At 46.0% G+C, this 23,205-nt stretch overlaps 1 protein-coding gene across 3 annotated transcripts; it reads left to right on the forward strand.

The window, feature by feature from the left end:
* The first annotated feature begins 1,017 nt into the window (after positions 1-1,017).
* On the forward strand, positions 1,018-19,609 carry BMF (Bcl2 modifying factor). 3 transcript variants are annotated; one of them, XM_054068637.1, is made up of 5 exons: positions 1,018-1,122; positions 2,173-2,337; positions 3,250-3,570; positions 4,516-4,679; positions 17,657-19,609. In XM_054068637.1, exons 3-5 carry the CDS (start codon positions 3,255-3,257, stop codon positions 17,756-17,758), a joined length of 582 nt encoding a protein of 193 aa, XP_053924612.1. In that variant the 5' UTR covers positions 1,018-1,122; positions 2,173-2,337; positions 3,250-3,254; the 3' UTR covers positions 17,759-19,609. The 3 variants fall into 3 exon arrangements, with proteins under 3 accessions (XP_053924612.1, XP_053924614.1, XP_053924613.1); XM_054068639.1 differs by having other exon boundaries at positions 3,346-3,570; XM_054068638.1 differs by lacking the exon at positions 2,173-2,337 and having other exon boundaries at positions 1,020-1,122.
* The last annotated feature ends 3,596 nt before the right edge of the window (positions 19,610-23,205 follow it).

Here is a 23,205-nt window from a genome sequence, read left to right on the forward strand (position 1 = left end):
TCCAGGGATGGGGCAGACACAGCTTCTCTGGGCAACCTGTGACAGTGCCTCATCACTCTCATGGTGAAGAAATTCTTCCTTATGTCTAGTCTAAATCTGCCCCTCTCCAGTTTATAGCCATTGCCTCTCATCCTATCACTACAAACCTTTGTAAAAAAACCCTCTCCAGCCTTCTTGTAGCCCCTTCAGGTACTGGAATGTCACTATAAATTCTCCTCAGAGCCTTCTCTTCTCCAGGCTGAACAAGCCCAATCATCTCAGCTTGTCCTCATATGGGAGGTGCTCCAGCCCTCCGATCATCTTTGTAGCCCTCCTCTGGACCCGTTCCAACAGCTCCATGTCCTTCTTACGTTGAGGATTCCAGAACTGGACACAATACTCCAGATGAGGTCTCACAAGAGGAACAGAGGGGCAGAATCACCTCCCTCGCCCTGCTGGCCACGCTTCTTTGGATGCAGCCCAGGACATGGTTGGCCTTCTGGGCTGTGAGCGCACATTGGCAGCTCATGTCAAGCTTCTCATCGACCTGCACCCCCAAGTCCTTCTCTGCAGGGCTGCTCTCAACCACAACATCTCCTATCGTGCACTGAAAATGGGGAGGATCTTGTGCTTGGCCTTGTTGAACCGCACGAGGTTCACACACCCCACTTCTCCAGCCTGTCCAGGTCCCTCTGGATGCCATCCCGTTCTTCCGGTGTGACAACTGCAGCACTCAGCTTGGTGTCATCTGCAACCTTGCTGAGGGTGTCCCCCCGCAGCGTCCCCGTAGCCTGGGGACGGAGGGGCAGTTCTGAACGGATGGCCGCTCTCCCCTCCACCCCCCCCCCCTCCCCCCCGCGGCACACGACGGGGCAACCGGCGAGCGCGCGCCCCGGAACGCCGCGCGGGGCCCCCCGGGGGCGGGGCCGGCCGCACCACCCCGCAACAAAAACCCGCCCCCTCAGACGAAACCACGCCTCCATTGCATATGCCCCGCCCCTCTCGCCATAGCCCCGCCCCCAGTGCCCATTGGCCGCGGGGCGGGGCCGCATCAGCTGTTCGCGGCGCGCCCGGCGGCGGCGGCCGCACTTCGGCTGCGGGGAGACGCGGCGGCGGCTCCCGGCGCGCCCGGACCGCTTCCCGGTGAGTGCCCGGGAAGCCCTTTCGCCGGCGAGGGTCGGCCCGCCCGCGGAGCCGGGTCTCCGGCTGGGGCGCAGTCGTGACGGGGAAGGGGACTTCGCCTCGGAGCGGCTCCCCCGGGGTCCCGCGGGGCGGGCGGGCTGGGAGCGGGCGCGGCGGGCGTCGAGAGGGCAGCGATGCGGTGGGGCGCGGTGCCCGAGGGCCAGCGCCGCCCGCCCCGCCGGGGTCGGGCTCCCGAGCCGCGTTCGAACCTCCCGGTCGGGCTCAAAGCGGAGCGCGGGCGGCTTTGTTTTGGGAAGGCGGCGCGCACGTGTGCGCCGAGCCCTGCCTCCGGGCGCCTGTCAGTGGGGCTGCGCTGGCTCCGGCGGGAGCTGCGCCTCGAGACCGGGGGGAGAGCTGGACGGAGCCCGAGGGCGAGTTGTCCTCGGTGTTCGCTCTTAAGCGCGTCACGAGAACTCTGCGAAGAAGTCGGAAAAGTTGCGGAAAGTCGAGTAAAACTTGTTGCTTTCTAACCCGTCTTTCGGAACAAAACAAGGGTTGGTCTGCCGGCTGGTGGGCCGCTTTTGGTGCGCTGTCTTGCGCTGAATGCCCGTGTCCCGGCGGGTCTCTGCCGGGAGAGGCTGCAAAGGGAAGGTGGCATAGCTCTGCCGTTCTGTCAGCCGGTGGAGACCCAGCGGCGGGGCGGGCAGGAGCTGCCCCGTGCCGGCGCCTCGGGACCTGGAACTCCTTTCGGTGTGTCGCTTCAAGGCACGGATGAGAATGTTAACGGTGTTGTGCCAAGATACTGCTGCTGTCATCCAGGGGAGCTGGACCAGCTGCGGGGCTCATACCTGTTCTGCTCTTCTTGGGGAGTTGTGTTTGGGCTGAGCGAACCGCTGAGATGCGACAGCTTAAATAACTGTAGTGTCCTCAAGTTAGAGCCCTGCATAAACAGTTCTTGCACTGCTCCATCCCTTTGTCTCCGTGGAGTGCTGCTTACCTTGGGGGGAGATGGGAGCACCGAGGGGACCACTGAACCCATCCTTATAAAGTTATTATTAATGTCTTCTTCAGGCCTGAAATTCCTCTTGCTAGTCTTCCATTCTGTTTAATGCTTCGCAAACCAGAGCAAAGGAAGAGACATGAAGAGTTGAATTTCACTGCCTTGTTTGGAACTGGGTGGAAATCCTGGAGATGGATCTCTTAGGAGACTGTCTTCCAATTGGGTTAGATGCACAGGTAACAGTAAAGGGACTTATGGCTTTTTTTTGGTAAATCTGCTTCTAATCACTATATGTTTGCAAAGAGCTCTGAAATAGTGATTTTGAATTTACTGGGGTTTTTTTCCTCCAACATCTGTGTCCAAATTTGTGCTGCAACAGAGCTCAGGAGTGTTTACTATGACAACTATACGGAAGTCCTGCATTAAGCACTGACACCAACAATGGGGTTTTTTTTTTAGTAGTAGGGTGAACTAATGCATTGGCAGTGCCTCTAGGCTCGAGGGTAGGAGGGGTAATGAAGTGACTGTCTTGCCAAGTTTGGGACATGTATTAAGTTGAGCCAAGGGAAGAAATGGGAAGTTGGCCCTTATAGGGAGAAGCAGTGGAGAGCTTCACAGAAATAGCTTTGCCAGCTCTTGAGTTTTGCAGCCACCGGGGTTTCTTAAAGTCTGGCTGCACAGCCTTGTGATTACAAGAGCTTTTCTTAATCAATAAGTAGTAGATGGGGAAAAGTCAATGGGGCATACCGTAAAGTTCAAATATGGCAGGCCAAACCAAAGTAGACCCCAGGGAAGCTGACTGGCCATGGGGCGATTTGAAGGACTGGGGCTGCTTTTTAAAACAATGTCTTCAGTTTCTATGTGCAGAGGTTGGGAGTTGGCTCCCTCCGTGTGACCAGTTGTAGAACCGTGGGTCAACTCATGGACACGTGTGAACTTTGTCTGTCTTTGGCCCAGCACTTTACAAAGCTGACATTCACCACTGAGTCACTCGCCTCTCCTGCCCATGCAGGTGGGCTGCATTAGGAGGCAGGGAGGCAGGCACACGTGGAAAAAAGAACTGTATTTTATTGTTGGAGCAGAAGACGTTCTCTTCTGGACATTCTTGTTGTGTCTTAGCTGTTTCCTCAAATGTCCCTTTATTGCAGGAGCAATGGACCGCCCCAGCTACCTGGAAGAGGAGTATTCTAGCCTGGATGGGCTGGACGATGACGTGTTTCACTCTGATGACTTTGGACTTGCAGGTCAGCCTGGTGAGATGACTGCAACTGGCATTTTCACACAGAACCAGTCCTACAGCTGCCTTCTGGGGAGGTTTCAACTATTCCCCCTCACACACTGCTGTGGTCCCGGTATCAGGCATCCTGAGCAGCAGGACAAGGCAACTCAAACACTCAGCCCGTCCTCTTCCAGTCAGGATGTTATGTTGCCTTGTGGAGTCACTGAAGAGCCCCGGAGACTCTTCTATGGTAAGAGCACTCCAGTGTCACCAGCTTTGCTGCAAGGAAACTGTCCCTTTAGCACTTCCCCAATCAATCAAGGTTTCTTTCATTAGCGTGTTGTATTAAAGGACTGAAATAATTTTGCTTTGGTCCTACTCCCTCAGGAAAGACAGCTTGTATTTTCTTATCCTTGCTTGTCCACTGCAGGAACCAGGCACTTGCTTATTGCTTCCGCTGTCCTTGCTATTCCCACTCCTTTTCTTTTTGGCTTTGTTCTGTCATGTTTTATTTTACTGCTAGATGTTTTAAGTGCTCACCATACCTCATATCCTATGATTTGCCTATGTTTTTTAACTTCTAGTGCTGCCTCATCTACATAGGAAGTCTCCTGGAAGTTTTCAGTGGAGAGAGGGAAGTGCAGAAGTTTACACTTAGGCTCTTTACTGGAGTTGTTGAATAAGTAGCACATCCATCCAGTATTTTAGTTGTAACTGATGGGACACCACTCAGCTCTATGTATATGATTCAGCTTTAATTCAAATTAAATTCAAAGCTTTAATTCAGAGAACTGAATGCCAGAGAACTGAAAAAAAAAAGTCTGACAGAAAAGATACAGCAACCTTTGATACGAGACAACGTGAGGCAGAGATCTGGTAAAACTGCAAAATTGCAAAAAAAAAAAGAAATCCACACTTGGCTGAACTATAAACAAGCAAAAGGAACCAAGTGTAAGATCCTGCCAGCCATCTGATCATGGGAAGCAACAAAACACTCTGTTTAATTGATATAAATCTACTTAAAAGCTCTACTGCATGCATATGGTACACAGTCATTGTTCGGGCTTCAGGAACTGGACTTCAACATGAGTCAAAAATTTAGGATTATGTTCAGCTCTTTCCTCCGTAAAGTGTAGTGAATCGAAGAGCTACTCTTTGCACTGGAAGAATGACTCTCCTGATCTCTGTTTTGTAGGGAATGCTGGTTACCGTTTACATGTCCCTCCAGTTGGCTTTGCATTGGATCCTCACCTCCAAGAGGAGCCTCAGGAAGGTCAGAGGGAAGCACGTGCCGAGGTGCAGATTGCACGGAAGTTGCAGTGCATTGCTGACCAGTTCCACCGGCTCCACATACAGAGGGTAGGGTGTTTTGGGAGGGGAAGGTGGGGATTTAGCTATCCAAAAGTGGTGCTGTAGAAGTCTGGCTCCAGGCACAAGCTAAGTGGGCAATTTTTTAAGGCAGCAGAGTTCCAGCAGCAGATGGATTTTGCGTATGCTAGATTGCTGGCTTTTCCTAAAGAGTGGCAGGTGGAGGGAAAAGAATGTGTGGCATTGCATTTACTGCCTGGAAAGGTAGCCATTCTGCATTATCTGCTGCTATTCCAGCTCTTTCAGTTCATCATCAACAGGGTCACTGAGGCTTTCTCTAGGGATCTCACCCTAGCTTTTTATTACAGCTTTTACTTTCCTCACCACCGGTGTCTTCTCTTCTGTGGCACAAGTGGTCATGTGTGGCTTATGTCAGCTCCTCACCTTGGAGATGACAACAAGCCTGGAGTCTGTTCTGACACTCCTTGTTGTCTAGGGGTAGTTTTCTGAAACATTGCAGAGTATATTTAGATCATGTTAGACTTGCTAGCAACTCCTCTGTCGCACAGTCCAAGCTACTGTCTCAGACTTGTGACTTCCTCACAACAAAAGACAGCTGTTAGATGCCATCAAGTCTGAAAACCACACTTCAGAATCTTGATTTTGTTTTCTTCATTAAAAAAAAAAACCCCAACTCTTCAAAGAAACAAAATAAAGCCAGCATTCCTAATGTCCCTGATTCTTTTTTCCTTTCCCCCTGTTGAGTTGGGATAAAATGTAAAACCGAGGCCATGCAGAGGTGGCAGAGGTTTGGCAGTAGGCAGCACTTAGCCACTTCTGTGCAAGCCCAACAAGGAGAGTGTGTATCTGCTTGCATATGAAGACTTGCTGACTCCAGAGAGGGACAGAAAGCTTACCTCACTCAAAGGGAGCTGATGCTCTGTTAATGGTGAGATCTCTTGCAATTCTTCTCAAAGGTAAGTGAGGTTCTCTGTCTTGGTCAGAGAATATTGCTTGTGGCTGGCAGAGTTTTGGTCCTCTCTGTGTCATCAGAAAGATGAGGGAGTTCTGGGACTCTTCACCACCAAACAGCAGGAGGATTAAAGAAGCTGTAACAGGAAGATTAGCCTGTAGAAATTTAGATGGGCCTATGAATGTCGCTACCAGGAGATTTTTAATAAGTATTGTGTGTGGTTGAACGGGGTTTTCCCCAGTGTTACATTTTCAACAGCAGCTGGAGACCCCCACTCTTGTTAGTCAGATTCTCCCAGGAAAGGGAAGGTTAACCATCTCAGTGGAGGAGCCCTGGAGTGAAGTGGTGGAACTGGTTGTAACTTGACCCCTTTCATCTCAGAAGCGTACCTATCTGATGTCTGTGCCCTGGAAAGGCATCCAGCAATGTTCACCCAAGCCAGTCCTGCCACAGCTGCCTTGTGTGGGGCTCTTTGCTGCCTTGTGGCCAGGGGTGAGCCACCAGGCACGGGTGCGGCGGAGGCTCTCGGTGCCACACACAGCCCTGCAGCCAGGGCTGCTGGCCCAGCCGTCTGCCTGTCAGCCAAGCATGTGGGAGAGTTAGTAAACAAACCCCTCCGCCTTCACTGGGATGGCGCAGCCAGCAGAGGAGGAGCTCTGCTGTCTTTGTTTGAACTGGAAGAGCAACAAGTAGTAAAAGGGGGGGGAGAGCCGTTCAGCCATTGAAATTTGAAAACAAAACAGAATAAAAAAAAAACCCAACCCCAAAAGTTAACCCAAGGACGGAATAGTTCAGCCAGTGGTTCTCCACAGCCTGACCCTGGGATGGGCCTTGGCATTTGGATCTGTTAAGGGATTCTTTCTTGTTTGTCAGGAAAACTGAGTACTGAGCCACATATTAGTGTCCAAGGCAGCATTCCCCGTGGAGCGTTTTGTTGTCATGCCCAATCCCTTCCCTCCCAGCCCTGCATGGAGGATTTCCTTTAGCTTTTGGCACAGATCTCATATGCAGAAGCCCCTCTGTCCTGCGTATGCAATGACTCTTCCCAGCCTGTTGCTGAAGAAGCAAGCGCTCTGCTCCTGGAGACGCGTGAACTGGTTCACAATGTGTTGTAGTTTGGAAGGGGCAGTCTCTGAGATGTGGAAAATTGGGCTGTCGTTTATCTTGCTGTGAAACTAATCCTTGATTTGGATGCCTCATTTCAGCTTGTCTCAGGTATTTGGTCAAAACCAACTTTCCAGAGTGGTGTCTTGAAACAGATTTTAGAATGCCACAAAGTTAGTCACACCAGTGGGGTATTGTGAAGTCCTGAGAGGCAGCAAGCCTGGTTTTCAACATGTTCTGCCTCTTTTTGGAGCTTACAAAGCATCTTATCTGTGAACCTGTGAAAAGAAAACATACATGCCCTTTCAGTGGGAGTTAAGAAAGGCTTTCAGCATTGACATAGTGCATCCAGCCCTCTTGTGGCTCTTGAGTTCTGCAAGACTCTCCAGCAGCTCGGGTATGGCTCCTGTTCTGCTGCTGCAGCAGCAGCAAGGCTTGTTGACACAAAGGCCGCTGGTTAATGTACATGCCTGACTGAGAGAGGAACTGAGCAGGCAATAACTGCTGAGGTTGACGTCACTGAGTTGTCATTGGACTCAGCTGCACGCACAGTCTAACCCCATTCCACACTGGGAACCCTGGAGAGTCACTGTTATCTCTTCTCTGGGCTCCTGGAGCTATGTGGTATTTGTTTTGTGGTTCTTGGCTATACAAAAAAATTTTGGGTGTGCATCTTGTAAGAATAAGAGAGTTGGCAGCACCCATGCTTGCTTTTGGCATGTACACCAATTTTAGGATTTCATTTCCGATTAACATATTAAACAGAATACTGTAGTTTAAAACCTGGCTTTTTCATCCTTAGAACAGTGCTAGACCAATAACACAACATTCCCTAGCACTGCGGCTTTCATCTTAAGATGCTGAATTTATTATAGGAAGGACTGAGTAATGCTCCGTTCTGCTAAGTAGCAGAGCCTGCTAGATGTTGATCCAGTTTGCAAAGGGCTCTTCAGAATGACATATAAGGCCCATCTATGTCTTCTTGAGCTCTCTAGTACCTCTTACCTGTCTGAGGTTGCATAGCTTCTGGCAGTTTTCCCTCTGTTGTGCTTTTCTCGCCTTGCCCCTGGAAAACAAAGGTAGAGCTGAAGCTATGCTTTCTGCAGGAGAACCCAGTACCTGCCACCTCCTTGGTGTGGAGGAAGTATGCTTTTGCCGTGGGATCTGTGAACTGCTTGCTGTAGCACATCCTGTGGCTGAGCTGAAAGTGTGTTTTGAGGTTGTGGAGAACAGAGCTGGGCTTAGGAGATCTGCTCGTGGGTTGGCTGGCGTGGTCTGCCTGCAACCCACATGTCCAGGCCATGGCAACAAGTGCTTGTGCTCTGCTTTAGGTCCCGAGTGCACTTGGGTTCCCTTACCTTGAGAAGGGGCTTCAACCTGTGCTGAATCAACAGTGTATTTCATTATGCGACACGCTGCTAGATGGGATAGGAGTAGACAACCAGAGATGGCATCAGCAGCAGGGCAGAATTGCCCCTATAGGAACATGGGATTATACAAGAGTGGGGTGGATGACACTGTAGATCAATAACACACCCCTTCAGCTTGACTTGCTCCTTTGAGACACTGGAATGCTACGGCTTTTTCCAAATGAAATAACTCACTCTAAGCAGGTTGCAGCTTTTAGGGGACTGTTTTTATTGCATCTCTTCTTTGTGGTGATAAGATCACTTCATAGGGGATAAAATTGTCTCTTTAAGAGCCAAGGAGTGGTAGCCTTGAACAATTCTGGGCTCAGGTCCAAGCAGAGCCACTGACTTGCTGTATGACCTCAGACAAGTCTCTTGACCTCCTTGTGCTTCAGTCAACCCATCTGGAAAGCTTGGTTTAAAAAAAGCTGAGCCTCAATGAGAACCAGATGCTGAATAAGAGCTGAGCTTTCTTGAGTAAATAAGTGCATTTACAAACAACAACAAAGCCCCTTTCCAACACATCAGGAATCCTGCAGTTGATTTAGATGTGCTGACCATGCTTGAAAAGTCTCCATGGGTCTAACTGTGGAAAACTTTGTTTCTCTTAAGTTCTGCACTTGGTTCAGCAAGTAACTGCAACAGGCTGGAGGAGCCTCTGGAGCCCAAATGCCTGTATCGACACCAGCTGCAGACAGGTACATGTACAGCTGCATGTACCTGTTTGCCTCAAGTTAATTATACTGAAATTGTCCAGGAGGAAATGTTGTTTTCCTTTGAAAGTGAAACTTGTTAAAGTTTTGCATATTTTTTCCCCTCTGTCTCTCCTGAGAGTTATCGAGGCCTCCTGTGAGACATTTCTGCTTATGCAACAGGGAGCCCTTGTCTTTTGTTGGAAACCTGTTGGCGTGAGAGTCTGGGCATGTAGCGCTGGGTGTGCATCATTTATCCCAAACTACATCAAGCTTTTTTCCATTGCTTATTGAGTACAGTCACGGAATTTTTAAAAGTGGCTCTTTTAAATGGGAATTGTTTGTAGGAAGCTGTCCTTGATGATGATTTTACATTTTAGGAAGAACGTTCAGAGAAGTTCCTTAGTAGCGTAATGTAGAAACTCTCAAACTGTCCTGCAGTTGAGCTTGTAGCACCAACAGCTCTTTACTTGTACCTGCAGCTATTTTGAGACTTGGAGTAGGTACGTGCATTAATTTGTTTCCTGAATAGGTCAGTATGTTTGAGGATCTTCTCTGCTGGCTAGTGCTTGTTGGCCCATGTGCTGCTGTGCAAAGCAGTGGGTCTTCTTTTCCAGTTCTACTGTGTCTGGCATGTCCATTAGTGCAGGACTTGAATTTCCAGCTGAGGATGCAGGAGCATGGTATGGGAAATTACCAAATGGGGAGCTCCTGAAGTGGGTGAGGAGGTATGAGGGTGGGTATGAGGTTTGGAAGATTGGAGGTGTTCTTTCAGGACTATCGAATGGGAGTCCTAGGCTTGAGGGAAGGAGGTTGCCATACTGGGAAGAGGAGCTCACACAGTCAGTGGAGTCAGGAACTCAATACAAGGAACTGGTGGCAGATTTCTTGCTTAATGTTGTTAGATTTTTTCCATTTTGACAAATAACAATGGAGGAAGAGGTGGGCTTGGAAGTGCACCTTCCCCTATGCTTACAAATGACAGCAACCTGTTGCCACTTGCCTAGCACTTGTTCTGAAATCCTGCCACCTGCGGAGCTGATTATTTGACAGAAACTTGCTGGACCCTTTCACATCTGATCTGAAATTAAATTCTTTGCTATGTTAAGAAAATAAACTGAGACCAAGAGCATAGTTATGCCAGTGTATAAATTCATGTTTCTCTGATATGTTGAATGTTACATAGAGTTCAGGTTTCTTTCTTCCAAAAATGATGCAGCAGAACTGGAAAATGAGGAAGACGAGAAGGATGATAAAACTTCCATATGAAAAATGAAAAAATGAGTTAAGGCTGCTAAGCCTAGAAGAGACACAGAGCAAGGGGATAGCAATATTTAACAGAAATAGTGACATAAAGGAAGTGGACAGTCTAACTTCTCCCCATACAAGAACTAGACAAAATCAAGTGGAGTTAGTAGGAGCCAGCGCAAAGTAAATGAGGTAGATTTTTGAGCAACAGATAGCTCTGTGGAACTCCTTGTCAAGGCATATTGTGCATCCCAGTACTTTATCTAGGCTCAAGGGGAATCAGGACAAGTTTATGGCCATTGAAGGAGACATTAAATAAACAGAAACCAGATCTGACTAGGGAAATACTAAGCTCAAACTTGTTAGATGCTGAAAGAGTATTAGGGGGAGCTATTGCATGTATTTGCCCTGTGCTGTTCCTCAGCCAGCCACATAAGGCTGCTGGGGGTGGCTGGGCTGTGTGAACTCTTGATGCACCAGTCACGCACAACCCTTGTATGACGGTTTAATAAAAAACACAAAACTTTTGCATCAGCCTTAATCTATCATTCTCTACGCTTTCAGCTGTCAAAAGATTTAAATATGTTATGGTTTTGTTCCTGCTTAAAATGGGGGAGAGTGTTAAAAAGCAAAACTTCCTGCCTAGCTCTGGCAGAGGAAGTGGGCAGAGGATGAGGGAGCCTGCTGGTGGGAGAGCAGGGAGAGCTGGGAGAGCTCTGTGCAGCAGCCCACCATGAATCCTTCACCATGTCAGACACGAGACTACCATGTCTTAAGGCAGTAGGGCTGCAACCTTAAAATACCACAATAAAGAACACAAAATAATTCTTTGGGACAGTACAAGTGAATTGTTTCGCAGTGTTTCTAACATCACCTGCGTGTGTGATTTAAACAGCGTTCAGTGCTGCTGCTTCTCCTGTACAACCCTAGTGGTCTGCGCAGGCTTTCCTGCATTTCCTTGGCTCTCGCAGCACCATGCTGGCTGTGACAGTGATGAGGTGCTTTCTGTTTGTAGCAGCGTGACAGCTGAGAAATTATTTTTCAATTAAGAAATAATTGCGGTAATATCCCACTTGTTTTCTAGTGTGGGAGACTAGGAAATGCAGGTTATAACTTGTCTGAGATCGCGCAGGGATTGCTGATTAGAACCCAGTCGTTCTGTCTCTAGTTCTCTACTTAGGCTGGTCGATCTTATTAAGATACTGTCATCTCAGGGGGATGGTGAGATGTTTGGACTGATTATTTATGGTGAGGAGTGTGTGTGTCTGTATTTTACTCAATTAAATTTTATGGTGGAAAGGCAGGAAAGCAAGTGCCCAACTGCAGAGTCCTTTGTTTGAATTGTTTGAAGCCATTGAGGAGGAATGTCCCGCTAGCCTTTTATAGTCTCTGTTTGGGTTTTTGTTTTTTTTTTTTGTTCTCCTGGGTAGCCACCCGCCCATGGCAAAGACTAGCAATCCAAAAATAAAAGCAATGAGGCAACTTCTGTTAACCCAATTAGGCTTTTCCTGATGTAAAGCCTGACAAGATGGTGATAGGGACCGCAACTCTTTGCTGATGAGAGACCCTGAAGGACGCAAGGACCCTGGCTGGTGAGGAGCAGCAGGACCCTGGCTGGTGAGGAGCAGCAGGACGAGAGAGTGGGATGAGAGAGAGGGCTGTGCGTGAGAGCGGCTGTGCTGGGCAGTGTTTGCGCTGCGGCTGCTGTGTTTATATCGCTCTCTAAATTTAGCCTCTGAGTCATCAGAACTGCTGACGAGAGGCTGTTCTGCCCGCAGGCTCCGGCTGCAGCGCTGCACCTGCCTGCCTGCCTCCCTGGCAGTGTTGCACCCAGGCAGGACCCTGAGCCCCCCTCACCCCTCCGCCAAGGTATTTTCCTGCAGAAACTAGCAAAGTGGTGTTTTTTAACGAAAAAGGAGCATACCCAAGGGATGTTTTAATCACTGAGGGGTCGGATCTCTTGTGCACTTGAGCGGGTTTGGGAGTACCTCCCTTTTTCTAGTGGTGAGGGAATTGATGCAAAATAAAGGTCAGTCTGTCCTGCAGCTTGTGTGGGTTAGATGGTAAATAGGGTAAGCCGTGAAACGGCTCTGTTGGTCCACCCTCAAGGTCTGAGCGAACAAACCTGCCTGCATTTGGTGGCTGTATTTTCCTGGGGGCAGAGGTGAGGTCTGGGCATCTCTTCCTGCACCCTCGTCTTGCCCCACAGCATGGGGGCGAATCCTCCAAGGACCCCATGCCACAGGTCGAGAGTGGTATTGGGTGCGGCTCTATGGAAATGCAAGGCTCATATTTACTGTATTTATGGCAAAATGTGCCCCCCAGGCGTGCAGGAGGGGAAGGCTGGGGGCCTGGGAACACAGTGGCCGGTGGCTGCCCTTCCCAGGTTGCTGTCAGCTGGCTGTTGCCATGGCGTCTGTCTGCTTCCCCTTCCTGCCTGCTCTGGAGAGGAAGGCACGAGTGGCTGCGTGTTTGTTTTTGAACTACAAGAAAGTTGAGAAAGGGCTCACCTGCGCAGCTGTGTGTGCAGCAGGTTTGGAGCAATGGACATCGCCATTTGACGCTCAGGCCAGCATGTCTTGCTCGGGCTGAGCAGCCCATAAGTGGGTTTTGGGGCTCCCCTGCACTATGCATCCCTCCTGCTGCGCTCGTTCCTGTACATCCTCTCTCCATAAACACATGTTGCTTATCTTGCTCCACAAAGCCTTTGAGAAAGGAAGCAGCGCTTGAAATGATGTCTCTCTCTACCACAAGTTTAGTCCCATGTAAGAGAGCTGGGGGGGGTTGCAAGACAGAAGGATGCAAATCCTCAAGAAAGATCTTTGTCCTTATCTTTGTGTCACCACGAGAAATCGTGCCACTAAGCTCCCTTTTGATTTTCTCTGTTACTGTCTCCTTTTTTTTCCCCTGCTGCTTTTACACATGCATTATGCTTTGGTCATTAGGAGTCACAGCTGGAAGGATTTGTATTTGACTTCCATTGGCCTGCATTTCTCTCTCCAGCAGGGGACACCTTCTGTAACCTCTGTTGCTTTGGGGACTGTGACTTTCTAGTCTTTCTAAGCTGAAGCATATTTTGTGGTAGCACAATATGCCTCCAGCCACCTGGCAGCCAAAACAGCCTTCAGCGATGAGTCAGCAACTACTCCCGGTGTGCAAGTATTTTTGTTTTCAGTGAATAAATAAAATCCCAACAACTTATTGCTAATACTTGTATTAGTCATTAAAGAAAGAATGATGTTTTTATGTACACATATGCCATTCTTCTTCTTCTTTTAAATAGTGCCATTTATGGCTATATTTTAATCCCTCTAGTTAAGAGGGGATCAGAATTTGACCCTGAACCATCTGGAAGCCATGAAGCAAAGTCAAATGTTGCCCGTGAGATAAAGAGGGTAGACAGGTGTACCCTTCTGTTAACGTGATGGGAATGTACCAGACCCATATATGACACATGTGCAAGACAAACATATTCTTTACTTTTTAAGGAGGGATATTAATGGCATGTATGTATCAGGTAGAAAAGTAAATCCTATTCATACGTTAAACATTTATGCTTAAGGATTAACGGAGCTGTGTCAGAGGGACAACATTTTCTTTTAGGTGTATCTGTACTGATCTTCCCTTGATGAACCTGTGCAAGGGCTTGGTAAGAGTAAAAAGCTTTTACCAGCTGAGGTACTCTTTGATAGATACATAGTTGTATATTCACAGTATGAAATATGTGTTAGGAATATTAATTATGAGGAGGGAATAAACGTCAGGTCAATCCTGTTCCTCTTTCATTTGCTTCCAGTAAAAGTCTTACTGTTTTTTTCTGTGTGTTTACCAGTATTCAGGCTTTTAGTTCAGCACAGTTCATGGAACAGGCTCCACTCATGTACGTTGCTGTAGAGGACACTTTTCCTGTAAAACGGCCTTTCCCTATGACTCATTGAAGCATTCATGCTAATGCCTCAGACAGTTTTTTAAGGATATCCCCTTCAAAAAGCAGCAGCTGCAATAGGAAACGGTTTTATGTCTTTCCAACTTTGTGTTGACTTACTGTATTCAGAAGTCCAGTTTTTCTTTAGTTACAATTAGTGTAGAAGGCAAAAGAGGATTCTTTCCATCTTGGGAAGGGAGCTTCAACATGTTCATTGTGCTGCTACCGCATGGAGATGGCAAAGTGTTCATGCCTGATACTTCAGTGCAGTAGTGACTGCATTGGAAAGAATTTTGGCCATTTCCATTCTGTGGCTGTGGTCCCACACTGAATTAGTGCCATGGGTAGCATACAAACCCAGAAGAGAAGCCATAACTGTGTGAACCCTGTCAGCTAGGCTTGCTGCTGAAGCAATCAGTCCCACCTTGCTCTTTGTCTCCGGTTGCCTTTCTGTTGTGCTGGCACAAGCATCGGCTTGACTACCTGATGCCATGGATCACATGGATTAGAATGATCTGATCAATACTAAAGGCAACTTCTTTGCCAGATTAATTTTGGCCTTGATCATTGTTCTGCTCTAGTTCACTTTCCTGCACTGGTGTGTGGAGAGGATGGTGCAAGCAGGCGGTTTCAGTACGCAAGCCCGTGAAAGAGTGTGCGGGACTACACCGCCACTGAAGGAAATGCTGGCTGAATACGAACCCAGGGAAATGCAGGCCCTAGGTCTAGGAATAAAACCTGGAAAGCTGCCCTTGGCCTAGTGCTCTATTTTTTCACTTCAAAATGAAATTAATGTTGTCAATGTCCTTCTTAAAGTGATTTGAGATCTTATGCTTCTTATATGCAGGGGAAAACAAGGGTGAAATAATCCCTATTCTGTTCTCGCAAGGAAATCTCCTTGAGTGTCTCAGGCAAACAGTGGGAGGCATTTTTAACTAAAGGAGGACAAAAATGCTGTACCAAAAAAAAAAGTGGCTTCAAGTGGCAGTGAAATAAACACGACAGAATATAAACTAAAAACTGAAAATTGGAGTTTTTCTCAGTATTTGTCATACCACATCCCACCGGTTCTTTTGCAGGCCTGTAACCCTTCTTAAAGGAGAGCTCTAAAGTTCTTATTTACCAAATCAAAACAAACCCCAATACCTTCCTCAAAAAGCTTCCCCTCTTCAAAAAAAAGGGAGGATGATGAGCTCAATCTGTCGACTGTTTTTCCCTGAACGTGGCCTCCTTTACCTATCATTGCAAAGAACATGTTATCCTTTTCTGCTAAGGTGACATGTAAAACTTCAGGAGGAGACAGAGTATTTAGAAACCTTTTACAGAGTGTGAGAAGTGCAAAGCAGCCTTCTACAAGATGCAGGACATTAATATGGGGATTCTTACATGTGTTTGTCCTCCTGACAGTGTGGAATAGTTGAAATTGCACTTGCAGACCAGTAGACCTCCTCTTGTCTGCTTGCAGATTAGCTCGCTTTATAAAATTCCATGAGAGTTCTATTAAAGAGGGTCCACCAGTGAGGCTGAGATATATTTCAACTTTAGGATTTCTCTATCACTTTTTTAAACATGCTTTTGTATTTCCCATACTAAATCCCTATAAGAAGCTTCTTATTCTGTTGACTGCTGATACAATGAAATAATCTGCCCAAGCACATTGTCTTCAGAGCATCTATAGTATGTTTGTCCACTGTGCTTTCCGAGCATAGTTACCTGCTTCAGATACTGCAGAAGGTTGCATTGATGCTTGCGTGCTACTTCACTGACACACTACCATGAAGCTCTCGGTTTACAGAGTGGTCAACCTAAGCTGTAGCGGCTTCATAGAAAGACGGTATCTGGGTGTCATCAGGACATTGTGGTCCCACATGCATGTTTGAGCAGGTCTGGATGTGGCTCTAAGAAAGAGGGTGAGAAGAATCTCTGCAGTTTGATGAGGAAGGACAAGCCTTGTCAAACTGAGAGGCAAGCATCAAAACAAAAAGCTTCTTGTTTTTTGAGATAAATTAGGTTTTTGTAACCCACCCCTAGGGAGTAGTTTTATTATAAAGGAGTGTTTTCACCTGTAAACTTATCAATGTCTGGACAACTGGGATGGACTGAACTCAGGGCTGGTTACTTTGAAATAAATTGTACCAGGCTGTACAGTCGCTGTCTGTGGGTCATGCTCCAAACACAGTGGTGATGAAGTGTGTGATGAGATCTGTGTGAACACTTCTAAATCCAAGAGGCAACTAAGCTTAAGGGTAAGAAGAATGACCCACTGCTAAGTTGTGAAATAAACACAGGTTTTCTATGTACTTGTTATTCACATGGCACAGATATACTCAGGCTGAAATATGAACATAATTTAATGACTGTTAACACATTGACATATCTCCAATACACCAGCTCCAGCTGCAATTCTCTCTTATTTGTGATTAGATAAAGAATGCCTTGCAACTGTTTTGTTCTCCACTGTTGGGCTAATCTGAGTTGAAACATCTTGTTTGTATACTGTGCTTCAGTGCTCTTTTATGAACTCCTGTGTACTGAGGCAAAGTTGTTGGAAGCCAGTCTTCTGTTTCCTCGTCTGCTGGGGATTGGGGGGCGGAGTGGAGATTGGGGTTGGTTTGTTTTGTTTTCCAGAAATGATCAGTCCTGCTTAGCAAATATGGAATTCTGGATGAGAAAACAAAGACTGACTTCTAATAGAGGGTTGATTATTGAGGTGAAATAGTATCCCAGGCTAGGCAATGTAAAGAGAAACCCACCTGTTTGTATGAGATGCCATTAAAGTGCGGGAAAGTGGGGGTATAATCGGAGCCACTTTTGCAGGGGTGATTACATATAACAAAAGAAGGAACAGTGTCCCTGCCCCAAAGATGCATTATGTAGTCTGATGTCCCCTTGAAACTCAACTCCTATGTTTCTTCCTTGACAATGGGACCTGAAATAACCTCTTAGTTTTGGTTTTTTGTGTGTTTTCAAGTATGTTCTTGCTTAAGGTTTAATTGGCTCCAGTCAGTAGGAAAGGGCTCCAAGGCTGATTATTTATGGCTTACTGTCAAAAGTGGCTATAAAAAGGGCAGTATTATCTTGGAGATGCTGGGAAGGAAAATGTGGTGGGGGGAGGGTGGGGGAGTGTGTGTGCACGAATGTGTTTTCTTGTACTAGATGAAATCAGAGTTTTGCTGTCTCAGCAGTGTGGTTTAAATTGAAGATTAACCCTTTGACCTTCACGGTGTCAAATCACTTACAGATGGATCACCAGTTATATTTTTTCTTTTTTTTTTACTTTTGGGGTGAAGGGGGGCTTTTTTTTTTTAAAAAAAAAAAAAAAAGGTTGTTTGTTCATGCAGCTGGGGCTTTTGAAAGGCTCAGAAGCCAATCTGATTAAAAACAGCACTTGGCTAAACTCTGCAAAATCCTACAAGCAAAAAAAAAGTTTAATCCTCTTGTGCACAATGCATAAAGGGTCTGCTCTTTTCTTTTTGTAATGTTAGAGCTACAATTATTTCTGGAGAACTTATCATTTCCCTCTCTCGCCTCATCCCTTGCTGCACCCCCTTGTTATGCTGATGGGATTAAAGTGTCTGCTCTTGAAAAGTGTAACTGAGTTGTTATTGGAAAAGAGAAGTGGTATGTTGCAATTTTAGAAATATAAATAACCTTGCTTCAACTGTTCTCCTCTACAGCATCAGCAGAATAGAAATCAAGTGTGGTGGCAGCTTTTTCTCTTCCTACACAACTTGGCCTTAAATGCGGAGGCGAACAGGAACCACACTGGGCAGAGGTGAGCTTGGCCCGCCTGTTCCAGGCCGCATCCAGTCTGCAGGGAGCACTGAACAAACACTGGTTCGGGGGCGAGACATTGCACACCGCCGGCCGGATGTGAGGACTCTGAATTTCTGATACTCGTCTTCAAGTTTGGGGTTTTTTATGGACTCTTCTTTGCTGCTCCCTGCCTCGTGAGGCAGGGAGCTCTTGTCCAACACTGTCGAAGGAAAGCCAGAATGTGGGTGTGTTTGGTAAAGCTTGCTGCTGGTTCCCTGCGCCGGTGACCTCTGTGCAAGGGAGGCAGGTATTAGACTAACGGCCTCCTCTGCCCTGTGTTAGTCAATGGTAGAGTACAGGAGCGTCATTTTGGCTGCTAGTTAAAAATGATGTCTGGGATTGATGACTCTAAACATACTTCGGGTATCTTCCAGAGCAGAGATGCTTGATTCCTCCACAAAGAAAATTCTGTTTTACAGTGAAAACATTCTAGTAGCTTATATCCATCAGGTTACTTGCTTTCTGCATGGATTACTGTTTATTTCATTGCACACTGTGTGAGAGAAAATTACAAAGAAATCTCATCTCTTCAATCTTTCCATTGGGCACCAGTTGCAGCTCTCTCACATGATGTTGTTCTTTGTTACTGCCATCAATAGACAAAATCATTTCATTAGAACAGACTTAAAATTAAACCTTTCTGAGGTTGCTGGTAGCTGTTGGTTTCTGCCAGTGTTTGCTTCCAATTCAGTGTTCACAGTGCCCGTGAGCCAGCATGAAGCCAAACCCCATGGAATATGACACAAGTGTCATTCTGCAATGCTAATGTATATGTTTCTATTAGTTTTATGATTTGAGTTTATTTTGTTTTGTTTTTCTCTTCTCTTTTCTTATTATAATGTGGTTGGTCAGGAAGGCTTAGGTCCCAGGCATCTGAGTTTTGTTTCAAGATTTGACAGGGAAATTAATTAGCAACTAGTCTGACATGTACACTGTACAAGCAGTCTGTCTGTTACTCTAGTATGTAATGCTTGGAGGCTGCTGTAAGCATATATTGACTAACAGCAGTAATGTTATTTCAAGGGAGATCATCTAATAGTTCCTGGTTTGTATGCACTCAGAAGTTTGTCCATATGACTGACACTATCGGACCAGCACAGGGAAATCACCCTGCCGAAAGGAAGTAGCCTTAAATATTGACAGCTACTTCTCTGTAGCCTTAAATATCATTAGTTCGCAAACCTAATGACAACTAGGGTAAAACGCAAACAGAAAAGCAATACAGACTTTATTTTCTTCAGACCATTACCATATTGCCTCTGCGCTTTGTTGGATGGCTCAAATGATGAAACCAGCATGAGGAAGGGCTGTCCAGAGAGTTGCTCTTCAGTCCTGTTACAAATGTCAACTTCAGGTGTTGAGGAGTTCTTCTGCTCTTAGTCCCCTCTGAAAAATTAGCATTACTGTAGGGGAAGAGTAGTTTACTTGCACATAAACGCCTTCTCCTCCACCCCTCTCTGCATATCCTCCTCTAATTCATGCTTTCTCTGGTATTTGTATAGTCTCATCATTGCACTGTAGTGTCTGGTAACAATTTGCTGAACACAGTTAAATTTGGACTTTCTCCCTCCCTCCCGGCCCTATTCTCTTGATTTGCATGCTGCTCTGCTGTGACAAAGTGTGCTTTAGCTCCTTGAAAGAGGTCCTCAAGCCTTTTTTCCCTTTCGTATATTCACAGTCACTCTCTTTCAACATAAGGAGAGTTTATGTGAGAGAAACTTTTTTCTCCTCTTACTTAAATTTTCTAGCTAGAGCTAGAGTAATGTGTTTGTCCATGATGGTTAATAATTCATGTAAATGAATTTCAAGTAATATTTGGGGGGGGGGGTATGAAGAGGGAGGGTGGGAGGGTTTTTTAGGAGGGGGGATTGATTTTGATTTTGTGTTGTTTCTTTAAGCATGTGCACTACAGAGTTACCCAGAGGTCTACAAGTGACAGCTGTTGCCGACTACGCTGCAACAGTATGGGCAGCCACTCTCTGCTCATTTGACAGAGACAAGGCTTCCCATACCTTGCTTTTCATAGTCTGCTTGGAGTAAACGCTGGTCATTGGAGAACAAGGACTTAAATGGGGCAGAAAGCCTGGGTGGTAGTGCAAGCACAGACTGGTTTTCCCACTGGTTGCCAGGACCCCTTTATCAGGAACAGTCAAAGCTACATCATAACAGTCCTGCAAACTATGAAAAATTCAACAAGTACATCTGACACTTAAAAACCATCATGAGCTTTCCTCTTCCCCTCTGCCTAGACTTGACTGCCAAACAGTCTGTTGTCTGGATGTGTAAGCTGGAAAGATAGGTCTGGTACTGGTGCTTCCTGGTGTTATCACCCAACCAGTTTATCAAGGGTGAGAAAGACTCTTCTTAACATGGAGAAACAAGTACCTGAAATTGTTCCTCAGTCAGGCTGCCTGCCTAAATAGAGTCAGTTGGCTCAGGGAAAGACACATCTTTGCCAGTCCGTATTTCCCACTATAACAACAGACTTATCAAAATTGGTCATGCCAGGGTCTCAAGTTAAAGTCTCCTTGAACAACAATACTTAATTGGAGACATAGAGCTAATGCTAGACAAAGGCCGACTTCCTGCAATATGTGTGTTGGTTACTCGTGCCAGAGATTTACAACCACTGATAATATATTTTAATTATATTCCATATCTGCATATCTTGGAGAAAGGAAATAAGCTCTGTCAACCCAAAAGTCTTATTTTGCTTCGTGTAAATTTGGAGGGGCAGGCTGGTTATTCAATTAGGGAAAAGCAGCTACTTCATATTTACAGTCTCACCTACTTGAGGAAATAGTGGGAAGATTTCACTTGTTTATTAACAGATGCACAGATGCACAGCACCCATGTACTTGTCACCCATTCCATGTTAGTAAGGCCCTGCGAATACACCGAGATCTTCCCTGCAGAGTAGTTATTGCAGTGTGACTGCAGACATATGATGATTGTTTGAGGAAACAGTTCCAAGGAAGGTGGTTTCCTGTCGGTGAAGGAGTGTGCTTGGCTTTTTAGATATTAGTTTGTCTTGGTGAAAGGAATGGGGCACCATTTCTCTCTGTGTTGTAAAACTAACAATTTAGAAGAAACAGTCAGATTTTTCTCCTAAAACAAAACCCTGTTTTTAATGTGCAGTTCTTGAGAAGAGCTTGAGCTGCTGCTGATGGCACCAGCAGCCTTGAAGTATCTTGCCTGCCTTCCCTAGATCTCCAAAACGACTTCAGACCTCAGCTCTCTTCCCTTGAGGGATGGAATTCTTCTGTAACTTCCCAGCCTTTCAAATATCTTGTAACCTGCCCATCCCTGCATCCATCAAGCCTGGTGCTAGTAGGGAATAGTTAGTTTTACTTTTGTTTCCTGCAGTTCTTGAAAGCTGAGCCAGTAATCACAAAGCGACTGTCCAGGGATAGCTGCAAATTGCTGGAAATAGAATACAACAAAGGCAGGGGGGAGGATGAATTTGCATGGAAGGGTTGCCATTGGATCTGTGTGTGGAACTGTATCCTTCTCCCAAGGTGCTGATAATCCCTGGTAGTGCTGAATTCCTACATAACCGATCACATGTATCAGTTTAAATAGCTGATTGTTATTAGATGTTTGTTGGCTAAACTCTGGTTAGAGGAATCCTGAATGAAACTTCCTTATCAGGCTTTGCTTTGGAGCTGTGTATCAACAAGGGAATAGAGGCAAGGAACCCAGACGTCCTCGATGTAGAAAAGGTGATTGCAAAGACATCTTTCTTTCTACTAGTGGTTTGCTTTGTCCCCTCAAGGCTGGAGTAAAGGTATGGGCGAAGTGTGCATGTGATGTTACTACAGTCCTGGAGTTGCTCCATAGCGGTCACTGGAGCTGTACCCACTGAACTGCATTCAGTGTGGGGCTTGGTACTCCTCTGGGGAACTGCAGATTCTGCCCATTAGTGGGCTAGGGAGAAAGATTGGGTTTTTTAAGAAAGAGCAAAATTACTTGAGGCAATTGTTGCAGTGTGACCCCATCAACTCCACGATGAGTTCTACCCTTCCACTGCTGGTCCTGACCCATATCTCTGCTGAAGCTGTGGGAATGGTGAGACTGTGACATGCTGAATGGTGTGCTATTGAGGGTAGTTTTGAAAGGGAAAATAGGGAGAGCACTCAGCATATGTGCGAGGATCAAACGAGAATGCAGATAAGTGGAGTTCTTCTCTTGTTTTACCAGCAGTATTTCCTGTGGTATTATAAGTAAAAGGACCATGTAATGCCCATTCATATTCATGGGAGCTCTGTGCATGGACCAAGCACTATTGAGTATTAGCAGAATTTGACAACAAAGGTTTTTAATGATGTCCTACAAAATAGTCTGTCTTTCAAACTGGCATTTGTGATCATTTGCAAAAAATGCCTACCCATTGCCTTTGATTGTTTTAGCAAGAAGAAATACCTCAAGGAATTGATAAAAGATCTTAGGACAATCTTTTACAGTTCCTAAAGACTTCAGTGGTCTCTGTTTCTTTGTTTTGCATGTGTTCACGCAGGTGTTACACAGCTCAGTTCTTCTCCACCAGGAAAAGCAGAAAAGACCAAACACATCAAATGCACTGGAATGTAATTGTGTATGTGTGTGTGTGCGTGTGTGTTCTTAAACTGAATGCAGTCTGACATCCCCTATCCCTTCTTCTTCCATGTGCCTCACTTTCCCCCTTAGCCACAGAAAGGAGGGTCTCTTCCTGTGAATCCCATGCTGGAAGTTGGTTTCTGGGAAGCGAAACCTAATGTCTGTGGGCTGTTTTTTGAAGCCATGTTTCAGTTCTGTCTTCAGACTCTTTGCTGCCTTTGGGGAACAGAGGGGTGGGAAGGGTAAGATTCTTAAACTGTTTTTAAAATCTGTTATGGAAATTTTGCATGTATAAAGTTATTCTTAAATCTAAAGGAGTCTCCCTGATTTGTGGACACAGCTCCAGGAGAGCATCATCACCATTTCCTCAGCTCCAATTTTAATCAGACTGTTCTCAAAGGAAAATCTGATCACAAAAGGGAGAGAGACTGGTGTGATGGAAAGATGACGTTGTCAGTATCTCCTTAAATAAATGTCAGAAGTTAGACTTGTAAGAGGGACATTTCAAAACATCGCAAGGGATTTGTATGTATGTCTGTTTCCACTGGGTGCTTTTGAAAATCCTGCCACTAAATTTGACTTTGGGTATTTAGATAATTGGGTTTTTTTGTAAACCTGATCATGTACCTCTTCTTCTATTACCGTCAATGGTATGTTTTACAGACTCCCATGTTTCTAGCTAAAATTCACTGACAAGAGTACTGTGAAATGTAGATTCACATTTCCTCCCTCCCCTTCCTGCATGACTTTTCTACTTTGGTGGGATACTAATTTTGTTTCTTTTTTAAAACTTCAGTGTCCCTCATCTGGAAAA

The sequence above is a fragment of the Cuculus canorus genome, chromosome 5, assembly GCF_017976375.1.
Source record: "Cuculus canorus isolate bCucCan1 chromosome 5, bCucCan1.pri, whole genome shotgun sequence".
NCBI classification, from domain to species: domain Eukaryota; kingdom Metazoa; phylum Chordata; class Aves; order Cuculiformes; family Cuculidae; genus Cuculus; species Cuculus canorus.

Excerpts from the sequence above, each read along its gene's own strand:
- BMF (XM_054068637.1), top strand. The coding sequence starts at position 3,255 with ATGGACCGCCCCAGCTACCTGGAAGAGGAGTATTCTAGCCTGGATGGG. Across the intron at positions 3,571-4,515 it reads GCCCCGGAGACTCTTCTATG|GGAATGCTGGTTACCGTTTA; the intron begins GTAAGAGCACTC and ends TCTGTTTTGTAG. Across the intron at positions 4,680-17,656 it reads ACCGGCTCCACATACAGAGG|CATCAGCAGAATAGAAATCA; the intron begins GTAGGGTGTTTT and ends TCTCCTCTACAG.